Source organism: Rhinopithecus roxellana, chromosome 17, assembly GCF_007565055.1.
Source record: "Rhinopithecus roxellana isolate Shanxi Qingling chromosome 17, ASM756505v1, whole genome shotgun sequence".
In the NCBI taxonomy this organism is placed as follows: domain Eukaryota; kingdom Metazoa; phylum Chordata; class Mammalia; order Primates; family Cercopithecidae; genus Rhinopithecus; species Rhinopithecus roxellana.
Genome location: NC_044565.1, coordinates 79,356,239 through 79,378,727, shown reverse-complemented (window position 1 = coordinate 79,378,727; position 22,489 = coordinate 79,356,239). Strand labels below are relative to the sequence as shown.

At 39.3% G+C, this 22,489-nt stretch overlaps 3 protein-coding genes across 5 annotated transcripts in view; 2 read left to right on the top strand and 1 right to left on the bottom strand.

The window, feature by feature from the left end:
* PRKD3 (protein kinase D3) overlaps window positions 1–2,863 on the top strand; it is an 80,075-nt gene extending 77,212 nt beyond the window's left edge. For 2 of the 3 annotated variants that reach the window (XM_030921227.1, XM_030921226.1), the window contains one exon: window positions 60–2,863. In XM_030921227.1, the coding sequence (XP_030777087.1) occupies window positions 60–233 (174 nt within the window). In that variant the 3' untranslated portion in view covers window positions 234–2,863. The remainder of the gene's footprint in view (window positions 1–59) is intronic. The other variant, XM_010373065.2, reaches the window with a different exon arrangement.
* A 1,286-nt stretch (window positions 2,864–4,149) lies between these two features.
* Window positions 4,150–21,037, bottom strand: NDUFAF7 (NADH:ubiquinone oxidoreductase complex assembly factor 7). The gene is made up of 10 exons (XM_010373113.2): window positions 20,899–21,037; window positions 20,393–20,556; window positions 16,790–16,870; window positions 15,423–15,533; window positions 11,540–11,753; window positions 10,614–10,672; window positions 9,348–9,458; window positions 7,134–7,277; window positions 5,681–5,854; window positions 4,150–5,183 (listed from the first exon to the last, which is right to left on the bottom strand). Exons 1-10 carry the CDS (start codon window positions 20,951–20,953, stop codon window positions 4,968–4,970), a joined length of 1,329 nt encoding a protein of 442 aa, XP_010371415.1. The 5' UTR covers window positions 20,954–21,037; the 3' UTR covers window positions 4,150–4,967.
* Window positions 20,951–22,489, top strand: part of CEBPZ (CCAAT enhancer binding protein zeta) — a 28,143-nt gene continuing 26,604 nt past the window's right edge. Inside the window, exon 1 of the mRNA XM_010373098.2 lies at window positions 20,951–21,247. Within this exon, the coding sequence (XP_010371400.2) occupies window positions 21,092–21,247 (156 nt within the window). The 5' untranslated portion in view covers window positions 20,951–21,091. The remainder of the gene's footprint in view (window positions 21,248–22,489) is intronic.

The window sequence follows — 22,489 nt, the reverse complement described above, 5'->3', positions numbered from 1 at the left end:
CAGGTTGACAGTATTTTGTTTCTTTTATGTTTCATCATTACAATTTCATTTTCTCCTAGGACTATCAGACCTGGCTTGACCTTAGAGAATTTGAAACTCGCATTGGAGAACGTTACATTACACATGAAAGTGATGACGCTCGCTGGGAAATACATGCATACACACATAACCTTGTATACCCAAAGCACTTCATTATGGCTCCTAATCCAGATGATATGGAAGAAGATCCTTAATCATTGAGCTAACCTAAATAAGGAAGGATTTCATTTTACGGACTGATATTTTGCTATGTAACTTGTTCTTTGTAGGTTGTCATCTGCAGGGATGCAAAGATATGAGGAAATATAAGGAATCAGTGACACCAGTACTGTAGTTCATAATGAGTAGGTACAGGCAGGAAACTGAATAAGAAGAAGTCATAATTGAATCAAGGTGAAGCTTTTTATAAACTTTTTTAGCCTAAGCAATAACTGGTTTTGTATTTTTTCTTAATCCTTCACTTTAATACAATAGGACCACTTGTCTTTCCTTTCCTGTTTTTTATATATATGTGTATATGTTTTGTTTTAAGCAAAAACAAGTCAAGCTAGCATCCAGTTACTATATAGCTTGGCTAAATTTATATAAGACTTACAAAATTGGTTACTCAACAAGCTTGTATTTAAGAGAGAACTGTGAGGCTACCATTATGTGATGTTACTATAAGGACTTTTAACATTGGTTTAACCAACCATAGAGGCATTGAAGGGTTTTTCTTAGATGCCTAGAAAAAGAGCACTGGGCTGTTTCACCTTTCTTTTTTAGGTCAATCAAGACTCCAAAGTAGTGATTCCTAACCTTTTTGGAGTTGCTCTGCTACTCTGAATATGTTCTGTACAACATAAGGATTGTCACCTTCTGTATGTTGCAACAGCTTCTAAGATAATTAGGGACTAATGATGTTACAAAAGGAAGAGTACTGCTGGTCTAAGTGCTGAGTTGTACGTCTTTTCATAGCTCCACTCTGCTGCTAAATATGTATTCTGACACCATCCGGATGCAAGTACTGGATTCCAGCATTCAGCAGGTGCAGATCTCAGCTTTACACAATTTATCTTTACCTAGGGTTCAGCCAGTAATTTCTGCTTTTTAGCAGGGTCAATTAATACTACAGTTACTGTATAGCAAACGGTATCCTTTTTTCTCCTTCCCCTAGCCTACTGGGCTTTGCAGATATCTGGAGTGTTTTAAAATAAATTATTTTAAGCAGTTTGGGGGGATGGATTGGAGTGGAGCATGAAACAGTTTATAAGGCTGGGGCTATATTATCAATGCAGCAAATTAAAGAATGAAGACTTCTTTTTACATTTCAGCTCCAGCAGCCAGGTATTTAAAAACTATTTTTAAATGTCTTTCCCAAAGAGAGTTTAAGATGTGGGACCGTCTGCTTCTAAGAAACAGTGGCTTTTTATTTCTTCATTTCTCAATAATCATTGTAAACCTTTTTATTATTATTTTCCTTCTCCACTCTAACAAGAGTAAGAGCAAAACTCTTTCTCAAGTCTTGGATCCACTACTTTAGTTATGTTGGCCTGGAGAGATGGCAGCTCTGTCTGCAGTTCCTCAGTCTGTAAAATGAATATTATCATTCTTGCCTCTACCTTTGTCACAGTGTTGTCATGAAGATCAGATACATATGAATGTAGTCAAATAAACTGAAAACTAGGAAAGTGTTAACTATCATTGCCCACCGAATTTGAGGTAGCAAAAAAAAAGTGTTCTTGTATATGAACAGACTAAGAAGCAGCCTTTCAAGATCCCTGAAGCTAGTTTCCTATCTAGACTAAAAATACCCTTGAAAGAATAGTAGCAAACAGTATGCAGTGCTCCTGTGTTCTAAGTTATTTTATGTTTTAGTTTACCCTCACAACAGCCATAATGTTAAGTCATTATGAGTTCCATCTTAAAGAAAACTGAGGCAAGGGGAGATTAACCTACTGCCAAATTTCAAACAGTTAGTATATGTATTTGAGAACAGTAGTATGGCTCTAATCTTACCCTTAGCCCTCCCAACCATTATGCTATACTCTCTACCCATAAATACCTCCAGGACACATTTCCCTCTTGGTCATTTGGCCTTCTATAGAAGCTTCAAAGATTAAACCAAATTAATTTTCAAAAAAAAAATTTTTAGAAATGTTATTTTCCCTGTGATAAGAGGATGACTTCCCAGTTTCACCAGAGTCTGTTTATATCAACGCACACAAAATGGAATAATTCTGAGTCACTAGGCAGTCACTCTACTGTGGTCTTACTACGTAAGGTGAAAATTAACTGGAATGATGTTTGTTTGCTATACTTACATAATCAAACTTTACAAGCCATGAAATTAATTGCACTCTTCGTATTTACTGTTAAATGCCTAAGAAATTTTCTAAAAATTTTGTAAAGGCACCATCAGAGAATCTGGAGTTGAATAATTACTCCGGATACTGTATAACCTGCATAACGTTTTGTCCTTAAGTCGTGTTTGTATAAGAAGTAATTGCTAGAAACATTTGATAATGTACAAAGTAGTCTATAGTGACTGTTCAGTACATTTTTATATTTTTTTGGTTACATCCAACTTTTTGTAAATATACTGGAAGCTTGATAATAAAATGTATTTCCTATCACCATACTTTTCCATGTGAAAACCTGAGCCTATTTTTAGTAGAAGTATCCAAAGAAAAGTTTTATCTTGTGTTATTTTACTAGACCTTGGTAAAAGAACTATTTTGGAAACAGTATTTGTAAATGGAACTAATGCTATATTTAAAAACACTGATTTTTTTTAACCTGCCAAAAATAAAAAAAAAAGCTCATTTTATAATTTTATACTAAATTTGAGGTGATTATCTGAAGGTCTTCATTTCTTGTAAAGTTTGGAGTAATTGTAACTATAACTTTTTCAGGAACTACCACCAAAATATTCAACTGTTATACTACCAGAAGGCTTTAAAAAGTTAAAAACCTAATATCAAACTTCCTAGGTGTTAAGATATAAAGGCATTGCCTGACTCTAGCCCCTTAATTATAAAAACTTTAACATCTCTGAGAGGAGCGAACTATGGACGTTTTCATCTTTCAAAAATTCTCCCAACCAAGTCTTTGAAAAAAGAAAACAAATACAGGAATATAGAATAAGAACAACTAGGAGTGACCCAAGGCTGGGCAGCATCTGAAAAGCAAGTCCTCCGTCTTCCTTTACTTTAGTGCAGGGGTGTCTAATCTAGCCACATTGGAAGAACTGTCTTGCACCAAACATAAAATACACCAACACTAATGATAGCTAATGAGCTTGAAAAAAAAAATTGCCAAACAGAATCTCATAATGTTTTCAGAAAGCTTACAAATTTGTGTTGGGCCACATTCAAAGCCTCCATGACATAGCCATGTAGTGTGGATAGAATGCTACTCCTGTTAAGCAGAAGCAGCAATAAAAAGCAACAGTTCATCACTCCACCAATGAACTTCTGATACAGTTAAGCCGTAAATTCAAGACATGGCAAGTATTCTTTTCCTTTAATCTCCCTTGTAAATCTGTGTTGCTAATTTAATAATTCTCTAAGTCCATGTTTCCACTATTAACACACAGCTTCTAAAAACCAAAAAATGAAAACACATAATACAGAACTAAAACTTGCCATTTGTCTGAAAATTATTCCTCCTAGGCTGTGTGTGTGTGTGTGTGTGTGTGTGTGTGTGTGTGTGTGTGTGTGTGTGTGTCTTTCTATTGCCCAGGCTAGAGTGCAACAGAGCAATCTCGGCTCACTGCAACCTCTGCCTCCCAGGTTCAAGAGATTGTCCTGCCTCAGCCTCCTGAGTAGCTGGGATTACAGGCGCCCACCACCATGTCAGGCTAATTTTTGTATTTTTAGTAGAGACGGGGTTTCACCATGTTGGCCAGGCTGGTCTCCAACTCATATTTGAACTACATGTCAAGGTTTACTGTTTCTTACTGTGACCTTTATAATTTTTTTAAAAATTCACAGATGCACAATGTAAAAAATTTAAATACCCAGCCACTCCCTGCCCCTCAAACTCACTTCCAAATTGGGAAAATTGTGCATTCATTCCTTAACTTTGTATGCAAGTACATATCACAGAAAACCAGTGTACACTGGTGTATTAGTTTCTATGAAATTATTTATTTAAATAGCTTTTCTCCTTCAACAAAAATGGAATCAACTATAAAAACTCTCGCATCCTACTTTTTTTCACTTACTAAATCTTAGAGTTTTCTATGTCAGAACATACTGCTCTAGCTCATTTTTAAAAATAACATATATTTTATCAGTTTCCTATGAATAGCCATTTAGTCTGTTTCCAGTTTTTATTAAACCAATCACTGCCCATGTTTACTTTTTTTTTTTTTTTTTTGAGAGGGAGTTTCGCTGTTGTTGCTCAGGCTGGAGTACAGTGGCACGATCTCAGCGCACCACAACCTCCACCTCCCAGGTTCAAGTGATTCTCCTGCCTCAGCCTCCCTGAGTAAACTGGGATTACAAGCATGTACCACCATGCCCGGCTAGTTTTGTATTTTTAGTAGAGACGGGGGTTTCTCCATTTTGGTCAGGCTGGTCTCGAACTGCTGACCTCAGGTGATCTGCCCACCTCAGCCTCCCAAAGTGCTGGGATTATAGGCATGAGCCACTGCGCCCAGCCCCATGTTTACTTTTTAAAGTAAAATAGAAATATGGCAACTAGCTTTATAAGTTAAAGGAAACTCAGTCTCACAATAACTTACTAGCTTGAGCAGACATTTGCACCAAAGCCAGTCACAACCCTAAAAGTTCTATAATTTTGGTTGTATTATATATAACATGGACTGTTCTTGCTTGAAAAGATAAAATACTTTCACTTTTATTACCTGCAGTGTATGAAATGTGTTTCCTTTATTTTGATTTCTTGGGCCGACTGAAGGGGAAAATGTCCAAGCTGAAATATCACTGCCAAGCAAGTTCACTAAACCCAGCTACAAGGGATGCAAAGGGTTTTGACTGACGTGCATTCCTCTGATGTCTTCCACCTTGAAGTCTCTCATGAGGTAGCAAGGCAAAAAAGTTAAATCTCTCTCCCATCTTCTTTGGATTCATTAACATATCATATCCTTGAAGTAACTGCTGCCTCACTGATGGCTCATTTGATTTATCTAAAAGAACCTGAAAGGAAAAAAATTCTTAGCAAAATTAACCAGAAGACAGAATTCCTAGTTACATGCAGCAATACTAATGACTCTCAAATATTCCAATAAAGCTCCGCTCAAAATGTGACTTCTGATTACCTGCCTGAGAATCATAGAGTACTTATTAAAAATGTAGGTTGGTGTGAAACCTAAGGATTTGCATTTTTAACAAATATCCCCAGGGGGTTTGATCTACAGTAAGGTTTAGGTGTCCTCGGAAGAACACTTGGAAAATTCACACCCATAAATGCAGTTTTCTTAACAAAAACACTATTTGGAAGTCTTAATGCTACCTCACATGGAGATGCACGAAACTTACCAGACTAGTTACTAAATCCTATACTACCTGAAAAGGCTGGAATACCAAGGATTGGCTAACTGTAAGAGCATTAAGGCCAGGTGAACATACTATTTAATTTTTGCAATACTATGAAATTAAAGTACTTAGTAACAGTGAAATAAAATAAACCTTACCTTCAGCCGGACATCAATACCCATATTTTTTAAAAATGTGTGTTGTTTTATTGGGCCCAGAGAGGCTACTTTTCCCTGCGCCATTCTTCGTAAATAACTGAAGTCCACATCAGCTGTTAGATCTGCTGTTCCTGGGGCAATTAAGACATCATGAAGCTTGTGGCCACAAAACCCCTTGAACATAAAGAAATCAGATTTTTGCCCTTTTATGGTTATTAAGATTAAAGAGATGCTATCATATTAAAGTTATTTAATATTTACATTAATGCTTGAGGTGATGGAATACAGCTTTCATTAATTCTCTTAGGCAGGGAACACCTAGGCAGTGTTTTACAAAGTATATGCATCAACCATGCATCAGAATCACCTGAGATATACCACAAACTACTACACAGCCATTAAAAATCAGATCATGTCCTTTTCAGCAACATAGACATAGCTGGAGGCCACTATCCTAAGTGAATTAATGCAGGGACAAAACCAAATACCACACGTACATCTCACTTCTCTCAGTAAGAGCTAAACATTGGGTACACGTGAACATACTGATGGGAACAAACACTGCTGGCTACTAGAGGGGCGATAGGAGGAGGGGAACAAGGGCTGAAAATCTACCTACTGAGTACTATGCTTGCCACCTGCGCGACAGGCTCACTTGTACCCCAAACCTCAGAGTCAATGCAATATACCCATGTAACAAATAACAAACCTGCCTCATGTACCCCCTAAACCTAAAATAACAATTGAAATTACTTTTAAAAAATCACCTGAGAATATATTACTGACTCGAACCAGACCTGGTCAGTCAGAATCCTGGAGGTTAGGCTAGAGAATGACTATTTTCAACAAACTCTCCAGTTTATTTTTAGACACAATAAAGTTAGAAATTAAGAACCACAGACCTAGAAAATGACTAAGAGCATTTAGTTAAATGGTTTTCAATTAAAGTATATTGAACAGAATTGATCATATTCAAATATCATTAAGAAAGGATGTTTAGGAACAGTGTAAAAGAATACATCTGGAAAGGGAAAAAATGTTGAAAATATAATAGAAAAAGCTAGAATGATTACAGTAGGTAGTTTAAATCTGCAAAGAAGTAACGAAGTTTTTCTTGAACGAAGGAGGGTACAGATAGAAAGGTTTAAGAATGTGAAGAAAATCTTTCCATTTGTATTATTCTCCAAATTTGTATTATTTGGATTTGTAAACGTAGGTTCTACAACTAAGGAAGAACATAAACAGTTCAGATCCTGTTAAAGGAGGGCTGGACAGTAGACTCAGTGTTAGGAGTAAGAACTAGGGTTAAGGGGAATTACAATAATATGAATTAATGTTAACTATAAAATAATGTAATACAATAATACCAGGCACTGTAGAAATCAAAGCTCTTCAATGAGCTTCAGATCTAACACTGAAAGTCTAATAAATCATGTTACTGAATTATACATACTCTGAAGGTATCTGTCTTTGTTCCATCATGACCATAATCAGCAACCAGTGCAGCACCTCCAGTTAATGCAATGCGTTGAGAAAGTTCCTCAATGATAACACCAGCATCAGGACACACTTCAACATGATCCCTTGTTTCATCATGCTGGTAAAAGGATCATTACAAAAGTCAAAATGCATCATTCAAAAGAATTACTTCCTTAGGGTTTTTCAGGTTTTTCCTCAATGAGCATTTCTTAGTTTTAATAAAAATAAATTTTCTTAATATGAGTATGTTCTCTACACTCAACTTTTCACCTGACTCCCTTATTATACAAAACTCCTTAGTTCTTTGATGCTATCCACTTGATTTACGAAGACATTTTAATCTCTTTTACAAAAAGGCAAATGTCCTCCCAATCCCCCCAGATGGCCTAGAGCATTATCATTTTATTTAATGTAAAATACTTTTATATCACAAATCATATAAATATATTTCTCTAGGTTGAAAGCATGGGAAAGGGATTTTTGTCTGCCTAGAACAGTGCCAGGCACGTAATAGTCAATGAAAATATTATGCTGAAAGAACAAATCATATAAATCCAATAACACAAAGCAGACCCTATTAGACAAGTATATTATCATGCCCTCTGTTGTGCCAGAAAGTATCCCAATGATATGCCCTACATCAAGAAACATCAGCTTATAAACTAGTGCCAATGTATTGAAACCATTATTACCCCAAGATGTTCACTTATTAACTAAGGGGCCACAATAAGTGTGTACTAGCTTAAAAAACGAAATGACACTAAGTATTAATACTTGTCAACCTGACTAGTATATATGAAATTTCACTACTTCCTGATCTGATTGAAAATGTGGTATTTCTTTCCCTTTATTATGAAAACATAGATTAACTTGTGCTCCTCCCTAACACCTTGTTATAGAAATGCAGTCATGATCTGCCCTGATGTCTGCCTATGGTAACAGGCATAGAGTCAGATGGAGCTGAATCTCAGCTCTTCCTATGCTTACTGGTAGACAAGTTACTTAAACTTTTTGAGTTGCTTTCTTCCTTATAGATATTGTAGGTTTGTTGTGAGGATTAAATATAATAAACCATTGAGCCAATCGTGCAATGAAATTACTGTGGCTTAACTATAAAAACCATGAAGTCAGCCTCATCAGGCATCAGTGGACACGCTGATCATGCTGACATTCTTACTATCTTAGGCTCCTCTTCAAGGTGACACGTATTACCATTCATCTCATTCAAGCAAAAGGGAAAATTCACTTCCTGCCTCCTAAGTGAATACTAATTAGGTCAATAACTAAATGAACTCCCAGGACCAGGAGGTTAGTTCTTGGTGGTTTTATGAATGTGTCATTCAGGTAGGTTGCCATAATATGAGAAAACAGTTGTTCACAAGTGTTCCGTCTGACATTTAAATTTATACTTAACAAAGAAAACTTAATTCATACATTTAAGTGTAAAAGCTCTTGTGCTTTTAAAACTGATAATTTCTGAGTAGGAAGTTCTCAGTTAAGGTCCAGGAAGTAGAAATCATTTTCTGAGCTGGAAAAGGACTAAAAAAAAAGAAGCAATCTGAAGCCTGGACGTTCCTGAGAAGTACAGGGGTTTTTTGTACCTTTAAACAAGCCAAGATAGACAGGCTCTTGCGATGATTCCTTGAGATCCACAGAAAGCAGTAGTAATTCTATCATTCTGGCAGAATCAAATTGAGATCTGTGTGGAAGCATGGGATAAAAGCCATGCTCTAGCCCAAAGAAAGATAATAATGGAACCTACCTAATACAGTGCTTTGAGAATTAAATCCAAAAACAGAATAACACAAAGTACTCAACAAACTTTAGCTGTTATTGTTAATGAATTTACTATAGTCTGTACTACATTGTTTTCACAGATGTAAACTCTTCCTGTGGACAATACCATTACCATTTGACATGAAACTGAGGTAAACAGTGAAAGTAAGAGACTTGGCTGAGTAAGCGGTTACTAACTTTCTCTTACTACATGACATTAAGGTCACAGATTTAAGAAATGATTTTAACCCACGCTCCTGCCTCTAGCTCCTCTGCACTTTCATTGTCAATAAAAAGCACCTCGTATGCTATTAGCAACTCTTCCTGTAAAGGAACTCTAAAGTAGTAACAGAAAATAAGACTTTGAAGATTCTGTGAGCAATAAAAGAAACTTAAAAAAGCATATTCTTACTTGTATGAACGCTTCTGCTGGGGTGGCAGAAGGTGCCAAAACAAACCTCAGTTTATCAGAAATCTGTGGATCAATGTCAATGAATACTTCTCGCCATCCCTGTGGTGTTTTCTAAACACAAAATAACACATAAAAACAAATTTTTGCAAGTTTGTTCTCTACATTGCTTCTACCAAAAATAGCTTTTTCTCCTCTTACCATAAGTAACTAACATTTACAGAGCACTCACTATTTAAAATTACTTAAATGCATCACTTCATTGCCTTTGAACAATGAGTAGACTGATCGATGCAAAAGAAACAATAACAGAGATGAGGCTGTGAAAGATAAAATCAGCAGCATGCAAAGTACCCAAAAAACGGAAATAGACTCAGGAGGAGTAGCCAGAAGCTTCACTAACACATTACCACAGAATCATGAGAGCTGCTCTTCTCCATACAAATTACCAGTACACATACATTATCACCAAATCTTCAATCTCCTCAAAGAATGAAGAAAAGTTTTATTTCTTTTTTTTGAGACAAGGTCTCGCTTGGTCGCCCAGGCTGGAGTGTAGTGGTGCATCTCAGCTCATTGCAACCTCTGCCTCCTGGGTTCAAGCGATTCTCATGTCTCAGCCTCCCGAGTAGCTGGGAAGTACAGGCACATGCCACCACGCCTGGATAATTTTTGTATTTATAGTAGACACAGGGCTTCGTCATGTTGGCCAGGCTGGCCTTGAATTCCTGACCTCAAGCAATTCACCCACCTCGGCCTCTCAAAGTGCTGAGATTCAGGTGGAAGCCACCATGCCTGGCCCCAAAAATTTTAATCTATAATTTTTTTCATGTGCTAAGGTTGGCTGGGTGCAGTGGCACACACCTGTAGTCCCAGCTCCTTGGGATGCTGAGGCAGGATGAACACTTGAGCCCTGGAGTTCAAGACCAGCCTGGGCAACATAGCAATATGCTCTCTCTTTAAAAAAAAAAATTTGCTCAAGTAAATCCTTCATTGCACCACAGCCAGTTACCATCTTACCATTTTTCATTCCCGTACTTCTTCAAATCAGAAGAATTAAGAATTCTTAATAATTATCCCAGGAGAACTACAAATTCTCATTAACATTTCATTTTTGCTTTCCAATTATTTATGTGTACCAAAATTCCAAATAATAGTTAAAAATAACCTCAAAGAGTAAAATTTGTATACTGAATGAACACCATAAACATTGGCAACACAATGCTTTTTGTATTCAATTATAAATATGACCTTTTCCCCCCTCAATACCTGAAATTTATGCACAGGAAGAACATCAAAAAATTCATGTGCAAGATAAAAGCTGTATCCTATTTAAAAAGAGGAAAAGAATTAATGTTTCCACATTTTACAGGAATTAATTCTTTTGAACATTAACTGTAAAAAAGAAAATGCCTACTTCCTCCATAATCATCACTACCACAGAATTCTCTACCTCTTCATGGAAAACTTACACTGCAGAACATGTAAAAGAACAATTATTACTACTCTTATTTTACATATAAATGGGGTCAGAAAATGGAAATACCTGAAATAGCAGTTAAATCTTTTATCCATCACTAGGCTTGAAGGAAATTAGAAGTCAGATTTGTTAGCTGGAAGGGAATTTGATTTCATAAAATCGGGTTTCTCAGCCTGAGTGCAGTGGTGCGTCTCTGCTCATTGCAACCTCTGCCTGGGTTCAAGGGAACGGCTTGAGATCCCTTGCCCAAGATCTTACCCCCATTTTAGCTTTGAGTCAAGATTCATCAGTATTCCTGACTAGCACAGGGATTTTCCCCCACACCTTGCTTGTCTTTAGGAAGTAAGGATTTTCAAAAGATTTGATAACTGAACTAAACCCACCTACTAACACTGCTTCCATCAGCCCTGGCTGCCTGGGCCTGCTCCATCATCAGAACTATCCTAGCTTAGGGGAATACTCAAAAGTACAACAGAGATTTACATTTTGTTTGGGTTTTACAAAACTACATGAAATAAACTACTACTAAAAGTCAGGCAACTTTATTTTCTATTATGATGCTCTTTTCTAGAAAAAAGTAGGCTACTCTCTATGGATAAGGGACTTGGCAGGAGTAACTCATAATCTGTTATATTGCTGTAAAAAGTTACAGTCCCATCACTACTGTAAGGGTTGTGATCAAAACTCTTCCATTAATCCACGTAAAGGTAATTACCTTTTGGAACATCGTGCAGATGTCGGTACCAGGAAATTGGAATCCCAGACTTAGTGACACCTTTCATATACACTGGAGATCCAGCATTTCGCTCTAACGGGACCTTCTCTTCAGTCAGTGTCAATGCTTGAATCTCACTTAATTTTTGGCTTACCTCTACCAGATGTACTGAAATGTCACAGTTTTTCAGCACAGATCCAAGTTGAGTGAACACCTAGTTACCAAAAGAAGAAAAAAAAATACAATGTGTTAAGTAGGTTTTAGGTTTCTTAATCATTTACATCAATGATTTAGTATGTCACAACAGAAGTAATATTTCAGAGAGATGTGTTCCTTACCCAAGCCACTCTCCAGCAGTCTATAAGAATCATAACCTATTAGTCATTAAGCGTAATTTAAATAAGAAATGAACAATGGACAATTTGGTTTCCTAATGATAAATTATGATTAACAAATGAAAATAAAAGATTTGGCATCTGATAAAAACAACGATTCAGATTATGGAGTCTAAAAAAAGACCAAGGAAATAAAATGGGGATAGCCTTGATTTGATAATGTCTCTAGGTCTAGGAAATAATCTCATCTTTGAGATGATGATAACTCTAACCTCAAAGAACCAAATCTGAATGGTACTGAAAACGACTGCTTAACTCGGGGGTCTGCCACATTTTCAATCTATATTTAGCTATATATTTTTTCACTGTTGTAAACATCAAGGGAAATAGGGAAATACTAATATTTTACCAATCTTTTAAGGCTAAAAATGCAATAGTAAAAGCATAAAGTGTATCAACATTATTTTTCATTTGAATTTAATTTTGCTGGTGATCTGCCTCCAATTAATACTTTTGAGATATGAATATGCACATCCAGACTGATAACATGAACAAGATGATTTTTCCAAATTTAATTTTGAGATCAAAATACAAATGGAAAAACTTCACAGGCGAAATTCCTGCAGAAGGTAACATCAAAAATAAAACAGGTCTGATACTTCTCTGGCTATTTGCTTTACAACCCTTTAAATTCTTCGGCTTTTTAGGAGCTCTTATGATTCAGTCTGGAAAAGCATCCTTCATGCATGTTAACGGCCTGGAATTGACTTTTAAAGTACTTGAACAAGAAAATATGATTTGAGGTCCTTATTAAATATTTGATATTCAAATGACCTTGCTGAAAAACATAAAATAGAGCCCTGGAAATTTAAATTCATTATTTTGTTTTCTTTCTTCACCCAAATAACCAAGATTCTTATTTGTCATATGTTTATATATTTTTTTAATCCTTCAATTTCTAATTTAAAGCAAAAACCATAAAGCATCAAGAAATTTAAATTTATACTGAGTATGTGTTGGTGTTTCTTGTTTTTTTGGGGGGGGACAGGGTCCCACTTTGTCACTCAGAGGCATGATCACCGCTCACTGCAGCCTCAATCTCCTGGGCTCGAGCAATCCTCCCACCTCAGCCCCCCGACTAGCTTCGACCACAGACGCATGCTACCACGCCTGGCTCATTTTTGTACTTTTTGTAGAGATGGAGTTTCACCCTATTACCCAGGCTGATCTTGAACTTTGGGAGGCTCAGACTCCCAAAGTGCTGGCATTACAGGGATGGGCCACTGCACCCAGCTATGTTTGTTTTTTACATTGAATTGCCAGGTACATAAAAAATAAACTCAAAAAGACTAATGAGTTCTGAAATACTAGAAACTACAGAAGTTTACCAAACACTCTTACTTATCAGGTACTATACACAACTGTCCTCCTTTTTAGTGTTTTTATAAAATAGTACATAGACTGATAGCATGAATGATACAAGAGAGAATATCCACCATCTGGTTAAAGAAATGGGACATGACCTTCTCTCTAAAGCCCCTGTGGACTCCCTGTACCCTCGGAAGTCACCACCATTCTGAATCTTCAGTTAACAATACCGTGACTTTTCTTTACAAATGTTACTAAATATATTTTTATCACCAAATATATATTGTTTAATGTTGACTATTTTTTGGATTTTATATAAATACAATCATATGAACTCTTTTGCAAACTGCTACTTTCACATATCTGGTTTCATGTTGAATACTGTTATATTCCGCTGTGATTTCACACATTCTTGCAATACTTCGTATTCCACTGTATGACTGTACCACAATTAATTGATTCATTTACCCACCTGACAGGCATTTGTGCTGTTTCAGTTTTCTGCTCTTTTATTCAATGCTGCTATCTTCTTGTACATGTCTCCTGGTACACATATACACTAGCTTCTCTAGGGTAAATCACTAGCAGTAAAATTGCTGGGTCATACAGTATCAGAAACTTTGATGTTAATAGATAACAGCCAATAGCTTTTCGAAATGGTTGTACAAGGCTGGGTGCGGTGGCTTACGCCTGTAATCCCAGCGTTCTGGGAGGCCAAGGCAGGCGGACCACTTGAAGCCAAGAGTTCAAGATCAGCCTGGCCAGCATGGTAAAACCCCTTCTCTACTAAAAATACAAAAATTAGCCGGGCGTGGTGGTCCACGTCTATTATCCCAGCTACTCAGGAGGCTGAGGCACAAGAACCACTTGAACCTGGGAGGCAGAGGTTGCAGGGAGCCAAGATCGTACCACTGCACTCCAGCCTGAGAGACAAACCGAGACTCCGTCTCAAACAAAATAAAACAAAAAGGATGTACTAAATTATACTCTTACAAGCAGTATACGACAGTTCTCATTGTTCCACATATCCGCATCTGCACAATACTTGGTGTTGACAGACTGTTAGCTTTCTTTCTAATCTGGCGAGGGTTACAGTGGTATCTCGTTGTGATTTTAATTTTCATCTCCCTGACTACCAGTAAGACTAATATTTTTGTTTTGCTTTTTTAGTCATTTGTATTTTCCTCTTTTATGAATGGACTTGTTCACATCTTTGGCGTGATTTTTCTCAAGTTATCTGTCTTCTTATTGACTTAAGGGAGTTCTTTAAACATTCTAACTACTAGTTCTCTGTTGGTTACATGTCACAAATAACTTCTCCCACTCTGTGGTTTGTCTAATCACTCTCTTAATGGGGTCTTTGAAGAACAAAAAGTTGCTAGTTTATTTGTAGAGCAAGAAGTTCTTAACTTTAATGTAAGAAATGAAATTATTAATCTTTTTCTTTACGTCTTCTGCTTTTTTTAAAAAAATATAAAAAGAGACGAAGTCTTGCTTTGTTGGCCAGGTTGGTCTTGAACTCTTGGCCTCAAGCAATCCTCCCACCTTGGTCTCCCAAAGTGCTAGGATTACAGGCATGAGCCACTGTGCCCATCCTAAATTTTTTTTTCTTTTTTTTTTTGAGACAGAGTCTCGCTCTGTCGCCAGGCTGGAATGCAATGACACGATCTCGGCTCACTGCAACCTCTGCCTCCTGGGTTCAAGTGATTCTCCTGCCTCAGCCTCCTGAGTAGCTAGATTACAGGTGCGTGCCACCATGCATAGCTAATTTTTGTATTTTTAGTAGAGACAGGGTTTCACCATGTTGGTCAGACTGGTCTCAAACTCCTGACCTCTTGATTTGCCCGCCTTGGCCTCCCAAAGTGCTAGGATTACAGGCATGAGCCACCACGCCTGGCCTAAACTTTTTATATAATTAAAAACTTTGTTTCCTGAGAAAACAAATACACTCTCCCATAATGTCTTCCAAATGTTTCCTATTTTTAGCTTTCATATTCTTCTCCCCCTCACCTCCATTTTTTAAGCTTACAGACAAAAGTAATGACTGATTCTGACATTATATTTTAGCTGAGAAATATGAGATTAAGGAACTGAAAACCAATGAAATCAACACGGTTTGCACACTCAGAAGTACTAAAATTCACTTACATGAAACTTAAAGACATTCTTTTATTACCTACCCTCAAAATATCTCCCACGAGGGTTCCCCTACCTGGGCCCAGTTCCACCAGCTGGAAAGCTGTGCTTTTTCCAGTGGCCATCCATTCACTAATGAACCATATCCCTAGTAGCTGTGACAAGGAAAAAAAAAACACATATTAAGGTATCATAAAGTATAAAAGTATACCACAATATAAAATTCCACATAAATATGCACTATATGCCAAAAAGGAAAATGTGTACAGCCATATGTATGTTATTTAATACATACATACATATACACATAGGAATTTCCTGGGACTATAACATATACCATTTAGGAAGATTAACAGGGAAAAAAAAGGCAGCCTCTGCTATAAAAGGTCCCATGACATAGATAACAGGATATCACTACCAGAAAAGTATTACTATTTGAAAGCAAATAAACAGATGAAATGTGATTATGCCATTTCTTCATATTCATATGATTTAAACAATTACATGACTCTGATAATAACCTAATGTTTTTCAATACCCACATTCTACTTCCTCTTACACACTATTTCCTATTTCTAAATTCACAGAAAGTACTTAGTGGAAATGAACTAGAATTCTGTTTATTAAAGGAAGATTTGGTCGGGTGTGGTGGCTCATGCCTGTAATCCCAGCACTTTAGGAGGCCAAGGCAGGGTGGATCACCTGAAGTCGGGAGTTCGAGGCCAGCCTGACCAACATGGAGAAACCCCGTCTCTACTAAAAATACAAAATTAGCCAGGAGCGGTGGCACATGCCTGTAATCCCAGCTACTCAGGAGGCTGAGGCAGGAGAATCACTTGAACCCGGGAAGCGGAGGTTGCGGTGAGCCAAGATCGCACCACTGCACTCCAGCCTGGGCAATAAGAGCAAAACTCTGGCTCAAAAAATAGATAAACAAAGGAAGACTTTTACGGTAACTATGGCTAAAATCATGACTGGCAGCTTTAGAGCTTATCTTAATTCCACTGATTCCTCAATGCTCTTTCTTTTATCTTTTCTCTCTTCCTTCCTGGGCACTCTACCCCTTTCCTCGCCTTTCCTTTTGTCTTTCCTCCTTCTTCCATTCTCTTATTTCATCTGATTCTCTTTTTTCTGTCCTCTTTATGACCCCCTCCCTTCCTTCTCTTTTTTCTTTGTCCCTCTTATCTCTCCGTTTCCCTTCCTACAGTGGAGTATAAACTTTTCAAAGATTCTCTCTACCATTTTCCTCCCCTCTATCGCCTCTCTATTCCCTCAGTATATCAACTACTGTAAAGTTAAAACTTTTGATGAATCACAAAAAAAGCTGTAGAACACTACTACAGAACAATACAATTTGATCTGTTCTCAAATGTTTATATTAGCTTCATTCATACTTTACATTGGATATTACCTCCCCAAAGATCTGACTTATTTCAGGTGAAGTAATGAAATCTCCTTGTTCGCCTAGCATGTCACGGTACACATAATAACCCTGATTAAAAAGAGAAAAGGGAGAAACAAAATTAATTTTCAAATAAGCCTTTATAAAATACCCCTCCAAAATCTTAAATAATGTAAAAGTGAAATAATTATTTAGTAAGAAAGCTCCCCTCTAAACAAGCAAGGGAAACATGGTGTCTTTACCCAAATTTTATAAAGTAACAGTCATTTTACAAAACTGGTAGAAAAACAATTACACCTTGACCATAAACGCAGAAGTCATGTAACATCCATCTCTGCATGCCAGACCCTTCCTCCCCTCCCAGCTCCCACAACCAACACAGCAAGACCCTGCCTACTCCTCCAGCCTCCTCTCCAAATTCTAACATTTTCTGTCTCCCATATGGGCCCTGCCTGCTGGTGATGATCTGTTTCTTGATCTGAGTGCTGGTTACATGGGAGCATTTGCTTTGGGAAAAATCATTGAGCTGTAAACTTATGATTTATGAACTTTTCTATATGACTATTGCATCTCCAGAAAAAGGTGAGGTTTTTTTTGGTTTTTTTTTTTTTTTTTTTTTAGCCTTGCTTGTCCAGATATCCATGCCACTGCAAATCCTTACCCTTCTCCCTTTTCATCTCTCCCTGGCAGTCTTATACTCATCCTCTGAATCTACTCATATGCCACCTAGCTGACCTCCTCCAGCCCTCCAGCCTAACACCAAATCCAGTGCCACCTTTTCTGAGCTTATTTGTCTATGTTCTTCACCACAAAGTATAGTTGTTTGCAGAAGAACATGCCTTATTTATCTTCATATCCCAAGTTTTAATATGATGCCTAACCTTCAAGAAACACTCAAGAATTGTGTTAAAAATTTCCTATGCTTCTCAAGCTCCTATTCTACCACCTTACTACAGATGACATGGGCCCCAGTCTCACTCCAGAATTTAAAAATGTTATAGAATACAACTTCCTCAGCTTCCCAACCCCGCCTGGCCTCCACCTAATCCCCTTTGTTTCTGGGGACTCAAGAATGAAACACCTTCCCCTTCTCCCCTTATCCAAACCTAATCCCTCCGCCTGTGCTCCGGACTGCCATTCCTCATACAACTCCCCTGGGTCCATTTAGCTGTTCCCCTCTCTCTTCCACCTTCAACTTTCCCCTTTCAGCATTCAAAATAAATCAACTCACTCCCATCTTTAAAAAAAATTTCTCACTCCATACAACATCTCTCCTTCTAGGCTTTCTAGTTCCATTCATAAAGAAACATTATAGGGGTATTTGCCCTTTTTTGTGTTATGAACCACTGTGGTAGTCCAGTGAAGCCTATACACCCCTTCACAGAGTGTTTTTAAATGCACAGAACCACAAAGAAATATCTGAAATATGTGTATCAACTGTTTTTAAAAATGTGATATATACACTTCTTTACTAGTGTATTTAAAAAAACATAATCAGGCCGGGCACAGTGGCTCACACCTGTAATTCCAGCACTTTGGGAGGCCGAGACAGGCGGATCACATGAGGCCAGGAGTTCAAGACCAGCCTGGCCGACAAGGCAAAACCCCATCTCCACTGAAAATACAAAAAACCTAGCTGGGCATGGAAGCATACACCTGTAATCCCAGCTACTCAGGAGGCTGAGGCACAAGAATCCTTTGAACCTGGTAGACGGAGGCTGCAGTGAGCCGAGATCGCACTACTGCACTCCAGCCTGGGTGACAGAATGAGACTCTGTCTCAAAAAGCAAACAAACAAAAAAGCCCATAATCAAGCCAAAGACCCAATAATTAACAAAATTTTGAAGTAAGGATGTGCACGATGAAATTCTGAGATGCCTGTGATCACTGTATTGTGATAAGGAAATACCAATGATTTCCACAGACGACAAATTCACAAGTATTGCTGATGCTGCTGGTTGCTGCATATGTTCATAATTGAAGAAATGCTAAATTTCAGTTGAAAGTTAGTGAAAATAAAGGTGTAATTTTTTTCCATCCAGGTTCATGAAACCCCTGATTTCTATTAAAGGGTTCCTAGGTTAAGAGCCTCTAAATTTTAGAGTTACCCCAAGTCTCAATGTTGGGAAACCTTCCTTTCTCTCAGTACATTCTCCCTGGTTCCTTGGCTTTAAATATCACCTACATGCTGATGATGAGCCAATGTATATACGCCTGCCCAGTCTTTCTTCTGAACGCCAGGCTCTTTTTTTTTTTTTTCTTTTTTGAGACAGATCTCACTCTGTTGCCCAGGCTGGAGTGCAATGGCGCGATCTCGGCTTACCGCAAGCTCTGCCTCCCGGGTTCAAGTGATTCTCCTGCCTCCTGACTAGCTGGGATTAGAGGCACCCGCCACCACACCCGCTAATTTTTGTATTTTTAGTAGAGACGGGGTTTCACCATGTTGGTCAGGCTGGTCTCAAACTCCTGACCTCGTGATCCACCCGCCTTGGCCTCCCAAAGTGCTAGGATTACAGGCGTGAGCCACCATGTCCGGCCCTGAACGCCAGACTCTTACAGCTATTGCCTACTTTCTATCTCCACCCGGATGTCATTGCTAACAAAATATGTATAAATGCAGCTCCTGGTGTAGGCCCTCTCCCCAGCACTCCTCCAAACCTAGTCCTGTCTGTCTTAATCTCAATAAAAGGTGCCATCATCACCTAACTGCTCAAGCCAAAACTACGAATCAGCCTTGATTCCTCCGTTCCATCACTCAATCCATCAGCAAATCCTGTCAGTCCTTTTCTAAAACACCCTCTTCTATTTCTAGTACCACCACGCTAGTCTAAGCCACCTATCTTGCAGCCCTGCCCACCGGCATTGAAAGAAAGATACCGGCCTTGGGTAAACCTCGACACTGGAGTCACGCCACCATATCCAACAGCAATGGCCAAACCAACCCCAGAATTCCACAAAGGTCATATTTCAACCCAGCAAAAGGTGAAATATTCTAAAATAAAGGACTACAGGCTTTCACCAAATGGCTCTATAGAACAGACAAGGAAACGTGGGTCAGAAAGCTGTGACTGTGCCTAATCCTAGAACAGTGAAGACCCAGACTGCATTCTCAACTGCACATGTGAGAAAACCCAGCACATCTCTCCAATGTCAGCTGAGGCCATTACAACACAGGCAACTTTCCAGGCAGTAATTCCTATTTCCAGTTGCCTGTTGGAGATTTCCACCTAAGAGTCCCACAACACTTCAGATTCATATACCAGCCTGAACTCTCATCCTTCCTCCTGCATTCCTTCTCCCAGAGCAATGAATCCACACCTCCTACCATCAGCCAAGTAGGAAAGTCATCCTTCCCGCATCATAAATCCAATCAGCTACATTCTGTCTCCTAAACACCCTTGGACCGTGTCCTCTCCTGTTTACTGGCCCTGCCTCTGACGTGAGCCAGCCCTGACCAACTGACAAATTATCTGTCCCCAGGTCATCTGAAATGGTTCTTCACCTGGTAGGCACCCCCACTGCCTGGACTGAGGACCTTCGGGCTTCTCCCTCCTGGCTCGCACCTCGCAAATCGGCTAGAGAGGGCCTAGTCCTCGGGCTACCTGACCATACCTTGGCTGGATTAGTTAACACCTCCTTCATGTACTCGGCCACAGTGATGGGACCAGTAGACTTTATTTTGTATATAAGATGCCGCAGCATCGGCGTCACCGGGTTGTTTTCGGCAGGTTCATTCCCGGAGCTGAAGTAGTTCCCTCTCCAAATAGAGGGAATGGCTGCGAAAAACACAAATTAAACAGACCCTGTGATAAATCTTAACATTCACGAACGCAAGCCGCCTGAGCGTTTTCAAAGCAGCTTCGTAAACCCTTAACCTCACCCTACCGCAGACCGCGGGCTACTGTGCGTCGCACGCCCCCGGGGCGCAGAGACAGCACGCACTTGCCCACGATTACGCAGCCTATCGCGTTTGCTCCAGACCCGTTTCCAGCCCAGGGCACCTTCAAGGTGGAAGTGAGCCCTGAGCCCTTAATTCCCCGGTACCTCAACTGAAGAGCTGAGGAAGGCACCCCACGCGGTTTCCAAGGCAACAGGGCTTCGAGGGGACTGACGCTTACCTGCGCGCGCCAGGGCACACAGCGGCCCCACACCTGACCTCACCAGAACAGTCATGCTGAAATTCACAGGGCAGCTCGCTCCGCCAGGAGCTGGGGCTTAGGCTATTTCCGGGAGAAGACAAGCCCCGGCCGGAATTACGTCACGGGCAGAGCGGAAATAGGCTGAGTTCCAAGAGCGTATGCTCTGCTAGCCATGGCGGCAGCCAAGGAGCGTTTGGAGTTCCATGCCAAGCGGCCTTGGCGCCCCGAGGAGGCAGTAGAAGATCCGGACGAAGAGGATGAGGATGATGCTAATGAAGCCGAGAATGGGTTCTCCCTGGAGGAAGTGTTACGGCTCGGAGGCACCAAGGTAACTGCCGCGGGCTCCGGGTAAAGGGATCAGACGTGGGGAGTCCTTAATGTCGCTAGGCTGACCGCCCCGCCGCTTCCGCGCTGCGTAGAGCGCGGGCGTCCAGGACACAGATCCCAGCCTCGGAAGCATGTGTTCGGTGCGCTTCCCGCGCTGGTTTCCCGGGCTGTTTACAAAAGAAAAGTTTCCAGTTGAACGTCGTATTTGCTGGCCTTTCTTAGGATGTAAGCGATCCTCTCATTTTATTGACGTGGTATAACCATCACACCATCAGGTCGGCTTTTCTTGGTCCCGACTTTGTGGTATGAGTGTTTTGAACACCAGTGGTATTGGAATTTTCATTTCTGTTCTCGTGGAGTACGTGCACGTGTCACTGTATGCCCCAGAAGCCCGCTTTTTTGGAACATCCTAATTAAGGGAGAGAAACAGTAAACAAACTTTTAAATACATAGTACAGCAGACACGGGGTAGTGCTATAAAAGAAAACAACGAAGGACGATAAGGAGTAGGAGCGCGTTAGTATTAAATGAGATGATCGACAAACACATCACGGAGATGTTTGAGCAGAATCCTAAAGGAGAGGAAGGAGTGAGCCATGTGCCATTCTGGTTGGAACAGAAAATGCAAAGACAGGAGGAAGAGTGCCTAACCTATTCCATGAGCAGCCAAAATGCCAGTGTAGCAGAGGCAGAGTGAGGTAAGGGGAGAATGGTAAGAAATGAGGTCCAAGGGGTAAGAGGGCAGGCTTTTGCTCTGAGTTTGATGCAAAACCACTGGAAGATTTTAAGCAGATAAGGGACAGAAATTAACTTTGTTTTTAATATTATTTTGTTTGGAGACTGGACTTTCAGGGTGGAGGAGTTGGTTAGAGATAAGTAGATTCACAGTTTTGCTCTGTGCTTGTGTATATTTAAGTTTTGATTAGGTAATATATACACATGATACACGTGATACAAACTTTAAAGATACATAGTGAAAACTCCAATTTTTTCCACTTTTATCTCAGCCGTAACAATTGCCCTGATAGGAAGCAATTACAAGTGTAGTTTATATCTTTCAGGGATACTATATACCTTTTCAACCATATACATATTTATGTGTATGAAATACACGTGTATTATTTTTTACATGAACAGTACCCTATAGATACACCTATCTCTACATTTTGCTTTCTTTTCTGTCCTAGAAATCCTTCTATATCAGTGCATGAAGTTCTGTGTCATTGATATGGCTGCATAAATC

Bases quoted from the DNA above. Each gene is read 5' to 3' on its own strand.
- NDUFAF7 (XM_010373113.2), bottom strand. From the start codon at position 20,953: ATGACTGTTCTGGTGAGGTCAGGTGTGGGGCCGCTGTGTGCCCTGGCG. The intron at 10,673-11,539 runs GTAATTACCTTT...CTTTTTAAATAG, and splicing joins TCTGCACGATGTTCCAAAAG to GATACAGCTTTTATCTTGCA. The intron at 5,855-7,133 runs GTATGTATAATT...TTTATGTTCAAG, and splicing joins CAAAGACAGATACCTTCAGA to GGGTTTTGTGGCCACAAGCT.